The sequence below is a fragment of the Rattus norvegicus genome, chromosome 6 (genome assembly GCF_036323735.1).
Source record: "Rattus norvegicus strain BN/NHsdMcwi chromosome 6, GRCr8, whole genome shotgun sequence".
Lineage (NCBI taxonomy): Eukaryota > Metazoa > Chordata > Mammalia > Rodentia > Muridae > Rattus > Rattus norvegicus.
Window position 1 is genome coordinate 56725250 of NC_086024.1, and position 14675 is coordinate 56739924.

Below are 14675 nucleotides of genomic sequence, written 5' to 3' on the forward strand. Positions count from 1 at the left end.
CAGATAAATGGGACAAAGCGTCTTGAGTCTGTGTTCCTACAAACAGAGCAGCAGCATTCTGGTCTATTGGAAACCAAAGAATTATAAGCTTCAATGATTTAAATTCCACAAAGAGTACAAAGCAACCTTTTAAAAGAACCTGGCAATCTACTGTGATCTGAGTCTGAAAGAGATCAGCTGTACTTTTCAGTCTCCAGACAATTCCAAGGAGTTCTGAAATATTGCCAAAGTTGAAAGAATGGCTGACCTTAAGGCTTCCAAGAATACAGCATCCCTGAGTTACCTGCACTAGGGTAACACATATTGAAAGTGTTGCCTTGATCACTGAAAGATATCTGTAATTCATAAATAAAACTGTGAGGGTCTCTAAGTTCAGACCTCACTTCATTAGTAAATGTCTTTGTTCTTAAATCAGGGAATGGTGGTTGCTAGGGAAGATGGCACATTTCATGTTCATTAATGATTATAGTCTGAATGAACAGTCCTACTGTGTTCCAGTGAAGCCCTAAGGCAGTCTTGATTAAACTCTATGGACACAGTAAAAAATAAATAGGGAAAGTTGAGCCTTATCTTTATTAAATTAAAAACAAGACATGTCTGCTTAAACAACCGAATATGTAGGCACCATAGAATCATGAAAATTAAAATGTTTGGGATAGAGGTCCTGTGGTTAGACAGCATTAGTCATGTTAAAATTTTTTTAAAAGAGCAGTTATTAATATACACAGCAAGAGAAAGTACTTTATGTAAAGCATCTGTATGTTGAAAGCATAATTTTACCCATAGGAACAAAGAACTGGGTAAGGTGTCAGGCTCTTGAGATGCTAAGAAAGGACCGAGGGTTCAAAACCAATCGGACTTTATACACAGATACTGTCTCAAAATAAATAAAAAGAACCAAGAAAAAATTATTAAAAGCATAAATGCTTAAATTGATTAATTTGCATTTGGATATATTAAAAACAAATTTAATTATATTACAATTAAATTTTGAGCAAAACCAGTTTCCTTTTCCTCCTGAAACCTGAGGAATCTCTTTCTGTTCTCCTGCCTGCTTACTCCTTCCCAAGCTCTTAGACCTTTCCTGATGCACACATAGGCAGGGACACAGACTCATGAGTAAAGCTGCTTATTTAGAGAGGCTCCCCACTCCTTTAAGAAGACCGCGCATGAGCAGCAGTGGGTAATTGCTGACCTCTCCTTGCTGCTTCCCATGACGCTTCTCTATGGTGTGCCATAAACATGCTCTGAACTGCCTAGGACTAGTTATCATTTTGAAATAATATTTAATTAGGTAAAAAAAAGTTTGACAACTTATGAGTGATTCAATAGAATTCTTCAAAGGTGAGAGGCACGTTTTTAGATGTCTCTTTTAAGTTACAACTATAAAATATAATTATTTCAGCATATGTTTTCAAGTTAGGTATTATTACTCAAATATAAGAGCTTATGAATAAAATATAATTTTCTACTACTGTTCTTCCACTAACACCTCTCTAAAATGCCTATCATTTCGATGTTCATATTAAATCTCTGTACTTTGAACTGGGAAGTAGAAACAAAGGAGAAGGGGAAAGGAAATTCCCACAAAGACAGTGAAAAGGTCTTATCAACATTCCACATAAAAATACAAGCAAACAAATGTGGTAACCCCCATATTTCTGCATGTGAAAATATACCATCTGATTGCAGCTCGAATAAAGTTAATTTAAAAACAAGCGTTATCCACTTTTCAGTGTCATTTTCACATGTAGAATCTGCACTGGCTTCTATTTTACACAACTCATTCCAGGCAGCAACTGCTGGAAAAACTGATTTTTCTGTCACACTGCTTGCCAAGTATTTTGAGCTGACACCAGCATTGACTAATGGCAGTGCTGGAATGTGCTGTTCTCAGTAGACTGGAGGCCTGTACCGACCTAGGAGTGTCCTGGGGTCCAGCTTCTGTCCGTCCAGGGGGCTGGTGCCATACAGTAGTGAGTGATGTTCAGAATGAACAAGCTGAATTTCCTCCAGGCTGGCTTTTCGACCTTGAATTCGCTGAAAGAAAACAGCAGAAACCTATAGTCTTTCACTGACAACGCGCAGAAGAAAATGAGACCTCACATCACATTTAAGATGATTAATAACGGGCTCAGACTCATCACGCAAGAATGTGACATAGATTTGCCTGGTAAAGCACCAGAATAAAGACTGGAAAATGAACATACACAAGGTTCAGATAAACAGGCCTCTGGTGACATAAGCTTGTTTTTCTGGCATAAAAAATTAACATAAAGAAATGACCATCTGAATCTTCTGAATGAAAGTATCTGCTTCAGAACCAACAAGGGTTGCTGGTTATACAATAAGCATATTTATTACCTACGTATGCTATGCTGACCTGGAAATGATGCTGGAAGGAAGGATGTGGCTAATGTCACCAAACATGGCTGCATTAGAATTTCACTATCAAACACGTGTGTGCTCTTCTTGACAGCTCTACTCCAGACCAACATTTCTCAACTCGGGGTCTGGTTATGAACAGTTTGGACTGAACCAACATTTAGACACTTACAAGACAATTCAACAGTAGTTTTTGTTTGTTTGTTTGTTTCGAATCTAACAAAGTCTTATAAGTCATCAGTTTCCATTTCATATTTAAAATATTTCATTTGAAGTGTTCTATAAAAGTATTCGTTGGTGACGGATCTGCCATCAAATGAAAACAGATCCCGCTGATTAACTTAAGACCATCTAGATTCACCTGATGGTTTATAATCAGGCTCCAAAGGGAAACTCACTCATTCTAACGGTCAAAATTATGCATTCCATTTAATCTCAGTTAGCCAGCATGTGCTGTTGCTGGCTACATGTCTCTCAGTATAGCCATGAACCAGACGATGGTTGCTCTAGTATATGATGTTAATCCACTCCCACTTCGGAAAACTGCTATGCCTCCTTCCTAAAATTACACAACGACATGAACGGCAAACTTAGAATATATGTGACCATAAGGAAGCAGTGAATGAACAAGGAAGCACTGCGCTTCGGTGAGATTCAAAAAGAATCCACCCTCCCATGTTGCAGAGACAGAAAGAGGCACCAGGTAACTTGGAAGAGCCTCTCCGTGGGGACCAGGACAATTCTGTCCTCAGCCTCCTGCGTGTAAGATGAGGAGGCTTCAGGCAGGCCTTTCAAAATGTTGATATGTGGTTCACTGAGAGGGCAGACTGGAGAAATGGCTGCCTAGTGACACACACGTTTTGCTGTGCAGGAGGCAGAGCTGTGCTTGTCATTAAAATAAATGATCATGTCACAGTTAGGGAGGAATGGTAGGGGCCACAGACTAAGAAAATGATGGGAAACAAAAGGCTCTCAAAACCACCTTATGTTCCAAATAAACAGGCCAATACTTCAGGAGTTTTCCTTACCATAACATTGAAGTTCCCTGGTTTTGACACTCCTAGAGCATTATGTAATCCAGTTCACACTTCCAGAAAACTAAGGATACACTTTAGAGATATTGTTCCCCAGATGAGACTTCTAATAAGATTTGATAATGATCAGGCACTGCTCTCATCAATTAACGAATATCTTACAGAAGCAGGTGAATGGCTAGTAACCATGAGACTTGGAAATGCTCATGAAAGACCAGAATGACAAGTAAAATAACAATAACAATAAGTAAATAACAAGTAAAAGGTAAACTGAGTAAGAGGAAGTTGGAAGTCAAGGGCTCAGAGACAACGTTTAACTAGTAGTTTTCAGAGGGTGGAAAGTTCCTCCACTGAATCCTGGTAATTCCACGGTTGAAATGTCTAAAATTAGTATGAGAAAAAACTCAGAAAGTAGATGGACAGAGAGTCCTGGTTGCATTACGATGACCATTAAGAAACTAAACATCCTGTCCATGGACATCTGTCATATATGCAGATACAGAAAACCACCAACACATTCAATAATGTCAATATTTCTATTGTTTTTTGAAGTATGGAGATTAAATCCAAGGATATAACAGGTCAGCTCTCATCACCAAGCCTCATACACAGTACTGTTTGAACATTATATTTTGAGACAGTCTTACAAGTTGACTAACATGGCCTTGAACTTGCAAAACACTTACCTCAGCCTGGAACTACAGACAATACTAACAATGTCAATTCTATAGCTGATATTAATACTCAAGTTTTAAATAATATACTATCCTAAACATTTAACACATTTTCCCCTTTTATTTCCTATTTAAATTTTTTCAGGTCTACCTTGAATCTTTGCCTTCGATATAAAATGAAACATCATCAATAGTGTTTTTATTGGTAGTTATATATATTTTTAATCCTATAGACTCCATGCTTGCCTCAAATGTTTTTTCTAATTCTCCAATGATTGAAAGAGCAATCTAGTTGAATTCCTAGTTACACCCTCAAACAATCACCTCTAACAAGATTCAGGATCCATGATACTAGGCAGTCACTCAAGTGATGACAGACTATTAAAATAACACGTGCTAAATTGCATGTGTCCCTTTGGGTAGGACTGACAAAGAGTCAACAAGGATTCAACCCCACAGTTCAACAAGACTTATTTGAGTTTCTACTTCTATATCAGTTTTTATTCTTGCTTCATTATTAAAATGCACCATTGTTTATAACTTTTCATCTTGATAACTCATTTGGCACAAATGTTGTATCTACTGTCTCTCTCTCTCTCTCTCTCTCTCTATCTATCTATCTATCTTTGAAAATTAATTGTAGTCCATATAAAGAGGTAATCATTCTTTTTTGTACTGTTTGTTTTGTTATTGAAGACAGGATCTCAGTCTGGCCCCCAAAGTCACCGTCCTCCTGACCCCACTCATGAGTTCTAGGAATACAGGGATGTCCCACCACACCATCCAGGAAGAGTTGATTTCTTCACAATCCCCTGTGCTTCTCCAGCTGCTAGAGAGAAAATGTAATAGAAGCCAGCCTATGACAAATTTCTCATTTCTACAAGAGCCTGGAGAAAGATTATTTTGAGATTTGTGTCTCAGTGTGGGAACTTAAAGATAGCTGAGCTAAGAGACACCCAGTTGCAACTATATTCTTTCTTAATACTGTTGGCATTGTTCCAGTTCACTCCCCTCTTATCATACCTTCCATCAGGCACATTAACTTTTCTCACATGCTTCTTTCTCATTGGAATTTAGTCTTTCACTCGTTTAGGATTAAAGAGATATTTTTATCTTGTCCCTTTTCTTTCTGCTTCTCATGTGCCCTTTATTCTTCATTTCTCCCCCCCAAGATGCTCCCATGAGTCAAAGGTCAAAAGCATAACGAGTCAAAAAATGGGACAAAGTGCTCTGTCCAACTTAATTTAGGGAGATGGTGAGTTCCATTCTCACAGTTGAGTGGTTTGAAGAATGGCTATGTGAATTTATCCATGAAATATGGTCCCAAAAGAGTTTTTAAAATTCTCAGCATATTGGGACATTTGCATACCTTCTCCATGGTATGTAAACAAAGGCCTTGGATCTTTGCCTATAAAGGCAAAGGAATGAGTGCTTAAAGCTCTTCTTTTGTCTTCCTAACAAGAAACACTGTGAGGTAGTCTTGTGTTCATTGTTTCATTATCCTCTTCCTGTCTTGCTTTCAATCAGTGTCCACTGAAAATCAGGAAGGAGCTAATGCCTAATGAGTATCTAGTCTATTAATATGAGTATGATCAGATTCAACACAGACCCAAGAGAGCGTCTATTCAAATTGGAAGTTTTGTCTCAAGTCATGTAAAATTACCATATCATTGAGTCTTGCAATGCACCATGGTTCTTTCCTAAAGAAACAGTCTTTCTGAAATAAAGCCCCTTAATGCAACGTGATTATAGAAAGAATGTTCTGAACATGATCTACAAAGTCATACTGTGACAGGATAAAACGCGGCTTGCCCACACCCACCCACACACGGAGTGCACACACGGTATAGATTCATAGTTTTTTTTTTTTCCTGCCAAGGAGCAGAGAAAAAAGGAAACAGTTCTATTCCTTCCTCTCCTGTGTTCAAAGCCTGGATTGAGGCCAGTGTCCTAATCAGTTCTCATTGGCCCTGGAGGAATCAGAACCTTTTGTAAAATATAATAAAGGGCATAAAATCATGATAAAATGCATGAAAAAGCAGTGCCTTTGGTTAGGGAACTAGGAATAATTTGGCAGAACAGATGGATTGCATTGGTTTGGTATTATTGAGGACATGAAAGGGCTCATTCTGTGGCGGTTCCAAACTAAGAGAAAATGTCCAACTTAAATTTGACAACTCAAAGTACCTGCTTTGGGTGGGGGAGGGGACTCCGTTTTCTTTAATCATTTTCAAAGTAGTGACATATTAGTCAAAATTATCTACTGAAAGGTCTCAATTTCTAAGAAGATTTCCTCCATTATAAGTCAGTAGAAGGATGCATTTATATGCTTTTTCTCCCCCCAAAAAATCCACAGAACAGCAAAAAGTCATTGTTTGTGGAGGTATAAGCAATTTATTAATACCAAGGTTGCCTTCTGTAGCATCCATAATATTTAATGGTTAGAGCATGGTCCGTTGATTATTCTTGATACACAATTTTCTCTGAATACAAAAGGAAATGCGGTCTCATTACTTGGTGCACAAGTATACTTCTTTTAGAGTTCCTGAGGCTGCAATCAATTGTTTAACCATTATGTTAAAATGTATGTTGTTTCAAGCCCTTCACCTACTTAGCCCCTTTCATTCAGCTTTCATGCATTACCTGTTCCCCTCAGCATTTTGCTTAGGAGAAAGCAATTCAGCAGGCAGCCTTGCAGGTTTTTGCTTCTTTCTATTGGTCATATGGAGACAAAGTGAACTGCATTTGGGAGTCATTTGGTAGCCCTGAATTCTGTCCCTCATTCTCCCATGTCCTGACATGGGAGACTACCCATGAGACATCTCCACAGGCCTTTGCTTCTTCATGTATAAAAATAAAGGTTTGAATAAACTATTTTGAAGTTTACATTCAGTCTTAAATGGTAAGATTCTGGGCAAAAACAATAAAACTTGTGCCTGTAAAGCTTAAAGCACACTTCACTGTCATTTATGAATTTGCTTTAGGGAAGAAAATGCAACCTCAATGTATGTTACAGTTTTTGTGGCAAGAGACTCAGGGGTATTTTCAAAAGGGTTTCAGGTGAAACCAATGTTTATAGGTATAATCACAACTAAGAAAGTTTTTCATAGCTGATGAAGTGGTGTAGTGGATAAAGGTACTTGCTATGAGGACTGACACCCTGAAACCGACTTGGTAGACAGAGAGAACCTACTCAATAAGATCACCTTGGACTTCCTCACCCCTTAACACACAATTATAACAAATAAACACATTTTTAAAAGTGTCTTTTTAAAAAAGAATATGTATTCCTAGAAAGTGATGGTTTCAAATAATAACTTTACCCCAGGATTTTTAATGGCACCAGGGTGGTGTGCGTGTGCGTGTGCGTGTGCGTGTGCGTGTGCGTGTGTGTGTGTGTGTGTGTGTGTGTGTGTGTGTGAATATGTCACTTCTGCTTTTGTTTGTGTTGTTGGTTTTTTGTTTTGTTTTTAGGTAGGGAGGTTGGTTATTGGACTCAATACATGAACAAATGGTTTGCTTCTGTCCTTTATCCCTAGCCTGCACTTCTGGGTAACAACCTCTTTGTGTCTCCAGTGAATTCTTGAAACAGTATCTCTTTCATTCCAAAATATATGACCGATCTCCCTCATTGAGTTTATCTTGTTAAAGTTATGTTAGGAGCTGAATTACTGTTGCAATCATTCCTGACATGGGCTCTATCTCAGGGTACAATGGAGAAGTTTAAGGGGTTTGGGTGCTTGGGTGTCAGCGCTTCCAATGAGCTGTCTCTGGGTGCCAGTCAGAGTTATCCAGTGTATGCTTAAGGACAGACCAAGTCATGAACCACATGCCAGAGAGAGCAATGTGCTCTTCCCAGATACTGCAAGTTAGCAACATTTGGGACAGTGCAATAGAAAAGAAGAGTAGAAAATACTCTGCTGTCTTCAAAATACTACATGCCTCCAATGTGTCTTAACATTACACAATCCAGTAGTTATAATTCAACTAAAATATTTTAAATGTTCTAAAATCCTTTGGAGAACCTGGAAACCCCATTTTACTATAAGAGTCTTTAGAAATAATAAACATGTACAGTATATGATTTTAATTTTTATTTACATCAATTTCAAAACATTGTGTTCACCTGAATATAAGGGCAGGGGAGCCCAAGACATGATGTCTAACTTTAACTGCTCAATATTCATGATTATATGAAGAGAATTTCATCTTATAATTACTTTTTAATTCTAATAATTTAAAAGTTCGGCTTAAAACACTGTTTTTTATTAGCAATCATGCATACAACAAAGTTTCTATTAACGAATATTTTGTGTTGTTTGTACTCTGAAAAAAATTTAAAGGCTAAAGTCTGTGTAATTATTCAGTGTGTGGAATGAGACTCAATGCTGCTGATCAAGAAACCCTGCCTCAATTTCCAGGTACATGAAGGGAGGAAAAAATTCCCCCATATTAATACTGACAGTTTTGCAGAAGTTTTAAAATTCTAAATCAGGAAAGTTCTTGTTATAATCTGCAAGTGACATTCACACTTGTCTGAGTCTAGTGTACTATGACACACAAATAATTCTTGAAACAAGGGCTCCCACACTTTTAGCTTACAAGTCACGCCTCGCTCATTTCCCCCCTTTCTAAACCATCATATTCTTTAGAGACAATTCACAGGCCTCCTGGTTTGAGTTTGTTACATTGTGGTTGGGTTCCAAGGCACAAACATGCTTAAAAATGGTTGTGTGTGTGTGTGTGTGTGTGTGTGTGTGTGTGCAAACTAAACAGAACAGTAAGCTGTTGTGTGCTGCCACCTAGTTAGAGTAGTCTATAAAACAAATGTTTAATTGGTTTTCCATTAACTAGTAGTATTTAGTGCTTTGAAGTCTTGATGTAAAAAAAAACCTGTACATTTTAAAAGTTTCCCACAGAAAAATATATTTCCTTATGTGGGTTTAAATAGAGTATATTAAATTCAGCTTTGTATGCAGGAAAATATGTTTTAAAGGTCCTGTCCTCAAGCTACTGGGGAATCTTATGATTTTTCTCTAACATGGTCTTTGCTTGAGCAGTCCCAGAAGGAGCAACGGTAGCTTGGTTGTGTCCCAGAATTGTTTAGTAATTACTTTGTGTTGGCACTTGAATAAAAGAGTTAAAACATTTCACATTTCAGCATAGTGAGTTGCTTAGGGTTTGTTCTTACGAATTAAGCGAAACGAAGTTATTCAATATTAGTCACAAAGAGGCAATGCAAATTCCACATAATGTGCAATCCAACAAAAGCATTATAAAATGTTATTATTCTCAAAACAAATGTGAGAGCAAGCAAATGTCTGTGGGTGGCTTGGTGGGGCAAGGAGTTATGGAAGCTTCTGGAAAAACAACTACAAGTGCATTTCTAACAGATGATGGGTTAATCTGAACTTTTTTTCCCCAGTGAAGGGTACATTCTTCTGTTCAGGAGCACACATACTTTGCAAGCGAGGCTACCTAATTAAAGAGCTTGTTTCTCAGGAAGACTCTAAATGACCCTTCTGGATCCATTTTTCATGGTGACCCAAAAAGTTGCTGGCTTTGTTTTTTCGTTCCCAAGAGAATCATTAGCTTGAGTATGAATGATTCAATAGGGGAAAATATTTAATGGTGTTGGCACGGAGGAGTACTAACCACCTCAATTTTTAAAAGCAGTGCCACATCCTGCCAAGAGGTTAACCCATATAACCACCATGCTCTGGTAGAATGAGGACGAATGTTTTCTCTGGCGCTAATCAGAACTGCTCAGCAGAGCCAAATCGCACCATAGCTCACAAACTAGCAGCAGTGTGTTTACCAAAACATCCTTAGGAGTTAAATCTACTCGTGAGCCAAGAACGTACATCTCAGATGAATTCCACAGTAATTCTGATTTCATACCAAATCAAAGCTGGAAACAATCTGAGTAAATATTCTACCCAACACCTTCATGTAGACATGAGAAAACCAATCGCCAGCCAGGTTAAATGACGTAAGGTGCACAGGTAATTAAAGGCAGAATCAAGGTTGAATACAATCGTGAACAATCACTTTTATGGGGTCTATATTGGCTAATTTAAAAAACAAACACTTGCTTTGTAGCTCACGCTATTATTTTGGAAAGAAATAATCCTTTTAATGTTTTAAAATGGTGCCTTCTCTCCGGTATCATTGTTATTTCAAAAGTGTAAAATTACCTAGTCTGTTGGGGTAAGGAAAGCTGACTTCATCTACTTGTCAGCGGAATGGAGTGTCCTTGTCTTTTTCCAGGGTTAATTGCAACTTCAATACAAAACGGAACCAGAATAAGAACAGGAAGGAGGGAAGGTTATTCAACATAAGGTCTGGGATATTTCCTCCTCATTCTAACAAATAGCATCACTGTTCTTTTTCTTGCTCATTGAGCCCTCAGACGCTGTCAAAACATTTGGGACCACTGACCACAGACTTGTTTCCATTTCCTCTCTGGGCCTAATCAACAAGAATCTATGTAAAATCAGTGACTTAAAGCCTTTTAAGGCTGATTATGTGTGCATTCATATGAACATTTGATCAGTGTCAGCTGATCCAAAAAGAGTCTTTTCTCCTTAGTCTCCTCTTTACACCCATCTAAAAACCGCATGTGTTTGATAAATACCAATGAGCAAGGTTATCACTGTCATCAAGATATGATGACACAGAGTCACTTTGCAGGCACACAGTTTCAACCCCATAATCTAGGTCTACAGAGTAAGAAACATGGGGTTGGAGCAGTCTGTATTTAAATATCCAGTAGAGTATTTTGACATAAATAGCATTTAAGATCTCTTTTTCTGTAAGCCCAGGTTGATTTCTAATCATGAATATTTGCAATGACCTGGAGAGAAGATGCTGTCTCCAAATGCAAACTTAGACAGTTCGAAGGGATGTACTGACATAGCTTGAATGTATCTTTTTTTTTTCAACTTGGTTGTCCTTTTCTATGAAGATGAATATATCCTGTCTCTTTGGAACGATTGATTTGAGCGGACATTGTCATGAGAGAACATTGCTTAGATTGCTAAGGAAACAGAGATAATCTCCTAGCAGACCTGACACTCAATTCTTGGGAAAGCAACCCACAAAGACCCTACCTCCTCTTGTTCACATGGGCTAGCACCAGGAAAGGGAGCTCAGGTGTCCTGGACACTTTAGAAATAATGTACTTGGTTAAATCTATAGTGTACTCCATTAAATATCCACACCCAGCAGGGCTGCAACCCAAGTTCCTCTGCTGGAGTGAGTAAGTTAGCCTTGTGAGGCAGATTTTATCACTGTCCTCGATTCTTTTAGAATGTTCAGGAGCCATGTCTAGAAAGCCTTTAGAGTAGGAGCCTCCTTACCTTTCACCTAGCCAAAGGTCATACATGACCACCTCCTAAGATCAGTAATTTTATTGCTTCTTTATTTAGTTTCTGTTTTATAGACTTAAACTTTTCAAAGTAATTTAGTATAAGATCAAAGCTTAGAGTCATCGCAAAAATTTTGATAATATATTGTTATATTCATATTAAGAATTAGCTTGCAAAATATCTTTAAAGACATCTAGGAGAATATATATTATTAAAGTATAGTTAGCAGAGGGGTTGCTCAGGTGGAGTTCTGGATAAGGGTATAGATGCTATTATGTTGGGTTATTTTTCATTTAATTTTTAAGTTTTCCTCTATTTTCTAGTTATATGAATTGGGAAGGGAAGAATAAGAGATCATCAAACTATCCCATTGGGTTTGGGTCTGTATTTTATTTTACATACAAGAAAAAGTCTCTAGGAAAAAGCATGGCATCAGTTTACTTTAAGATTTCCAAAATTTTATTTTGAGTATTTGAAAAATATCATCAGAGGCAGATGTTAGATTCTGAAGTGTATAAAAGTGAATACGCAAAAAACGGTTTTAGAAATTAGGTCGATATCTGTAAAAAGCAAAGAGCAATTACATTCATATGGACAACTATTTCTTCACTTAAATACCCATGTCTGCATCATGCTATAATTTTTAAAGGCGGGTGGTCTATGTGCATTGTTGAGATGCTTTGATAAGACATCTGCGCTTTGTCTAAGTTAAGAGCTAATCCAAGCCATGCAGGCACCTGGGAGACACTGTGCATTGGTTTCCTTCGTGTTGCTGTGATAAAGTGTTATAACTAAAAGCAGTTTAGGGGAAGAATGGGTTTATTTGACGAACAATTCCAGAGGGGTAGAGTCCACCATGGTGGTGGTGGTGGTGGGAATCATAGCAATAGTCGGGGGAAGCCCGGCAGTATAAGTAGGCAGCTGAGAGACATTTTCATTCATACACAGGAAGCAGAGGAAAAGACCAAATAGAGGGACAAAGCAATACACCTCGAAAGCCTTCCCTTGTGAGGTACTTCCCTCCAGCAAGGTTCCCCTTTACTGCATGAAACCCTCAAACAGCAGCACCAACTGGAGAGCGAGTGTTCAAGTCGATGAGGCTATGGGGGGACATACGCATTCAAACCACCAATCTGAAGCAGGAGGATCAACAGTTTGGGGCTAGACAGCAATGAATATCCTAGTAAGAGCACCAGTGGAAGGGGAAGCCCTGGGTCCTGCTAAGACTGAACCCCCAGTGAACTAGATTGTTGGGGGGAGGGCGGCAATGGGGGGAGGATGGGGAGGGGAACACCCAAAAAGAAGGGGAGGGGGGAGGGGATGTTTGCCCGGAAACCGGGAAAGGGAATAACACTCGAAATGTATATAAGAAATACTCAAGTTAATAATAATAATTTAAAAAAAAGACACCAAGCAAACAAACAAAAGACCTAATCCCCAGACTGCACCTTTCCATGGTCGTATTTGTTAATTTGAGGATTAGCTGTTACTAGAAAGGCTCCTGTTTACATAAGGACCAACCTCACCCATTCCAATCAACTTTATACTTGAGGTGCTTCGGTTTGTATCCAATTAGGCAGGGTTGTGTGATTTGAAATAATACAGTTATGTATTTTAGGGTCGGAAAAGGATACCGGGCCATAAAGGAATGGTTATAATGATTGAAAAATTTAAGATCCATGGGAACCATACAACATTCCATTCATTCCCGCAGTCTGCTTCCTTTTACAAATGGACTTCAGGTGATAAATCTCAGGACCCTCCATACCCAGCAGTACACTGAAATCTGTCACCAGCCTGTGCCAATGCAACTGGGAAGAAGCCAGCTGCTACCAGGCAAGTCAAAGACCTGAGTCACAAAACAATGTAAACAATAATGCCTCAGAGGACAAAGGGTCAAGACATTGCCAAGCAGGAAAACACCTTAAGGGGTACAAAGGCGAAGCAAGGGTGCTCACAGGAAAAATGCACTCGTTCCTTAAGATCAGCCCACCAAAGTTACATCTCCCAGTCTCCTGTTTCATGCACTCCATAAGAGATATTTGCGAGAAGACTGGTTTGGCCCCCGAATCCCATTTTCCCAAAAGCATGAAATATTTAAAGACGACTAACTCTAAAATTCACCAGAGACCAGGAAAGCCTTTTGCTAAATAATGCAGATGGTAAATGGTACGGGATGAATGAGTTCTTTACTCAGGAAAGGAGGAATCAATGCCACTCATTTTCCCTCACTTTGTGCTTCTTAGAGGACAGATACATTTAATCAAAATGAGAAACTGAATATGAGAGATGTTGATGATTCCATCATGGTCAAACAAGCCTGTGACACCAACACCATCCTCACTGCTCTGGTGGGTTCATTTACAACCCAACTGCTAATGAACTGTCTGACGTTAACAATGCATTGATGTTAAAAGGATTAATAATTCTACTGCACAGGCTAAATCGTCCACCCAACTAAGCTTAAAATTGAACAATTATGATAATTTTGCACTTTCAAAGAGAAGGGAAGGAGCAAAGAACTTTAAGTCACAGTATCAAACACAGGCAATGCATTTGGCCTTGGGAGTATTATGTCTGTTGAAGAATATCTATTTATGCATTTACATATCTACATATATGTATCTATTATGTACCTGTCTTGTTGTTAGTTATTATTTTTCTTTGTGTCTTTGCTCTGCTTTCATTCCGTGCTAGAGATTAAACAGACACTAGGCAAAGGCGCTAACACTAATTATGCCGGCAGCTTTCTTTTTGCTTTTAGAATTATAAGACAGGTTTCATCTAACTTAACCAGCCTGGCTTTGAATTCATTCAGTAACCAAAGTGATTCTTAAATGTGTGATTCTCGCTCTGCCAGAGCTCGACAAATACAGAGGCAGATGCTCACAGCCAACCATTGAACTAAGAATGTGGTCCCCAATGGAGGAGTTGGAGAAAGGACTGAAGGAGCTGAAGGGATTTGCATCCCCATAAGAACAATAATATTAACCCACCAAACCCTTCAGAATTTCCAGGGACTAAACCACCATACAAAGATTACACAGGGATGGACCTATGGCTCCAGCCGCATATGTAGCAGAGGATGCCCTTGTTGGGCGTTAATTGGAGGAGAGACCCTTGGTCCTGTCAAGGATAAATGTCCCAGTGTAGAGGAATGTCAGGGCAAAAAGGTGGGAGGGAGGGAGTGAGTGGGTGGTGGAGCACCCTCA

General features: G+C 38.7%; 1 protein-coding gene across 32 annotated transcripts in view; it reads right to left on the reverse strand.

Moving 5' to 3' along the window:
• Positions 1–14675, reverse strand: part of Hdac9 (histone deacetylase 9) — an 862183-nt gene that overhangs the window by 235778 nt on the left and 611730 nt on the right. For all 32 annotated transcript variants that reach the window (XM_063262499.1, XM_063262495.1, XM_063262482.1 and 29 more), the window contains 1 exon segment: positions 1920–2040. In XM_063262499.1, the coding sequence (XP_063118569.1) occupies positions 1920–2040 (121 nt within the window).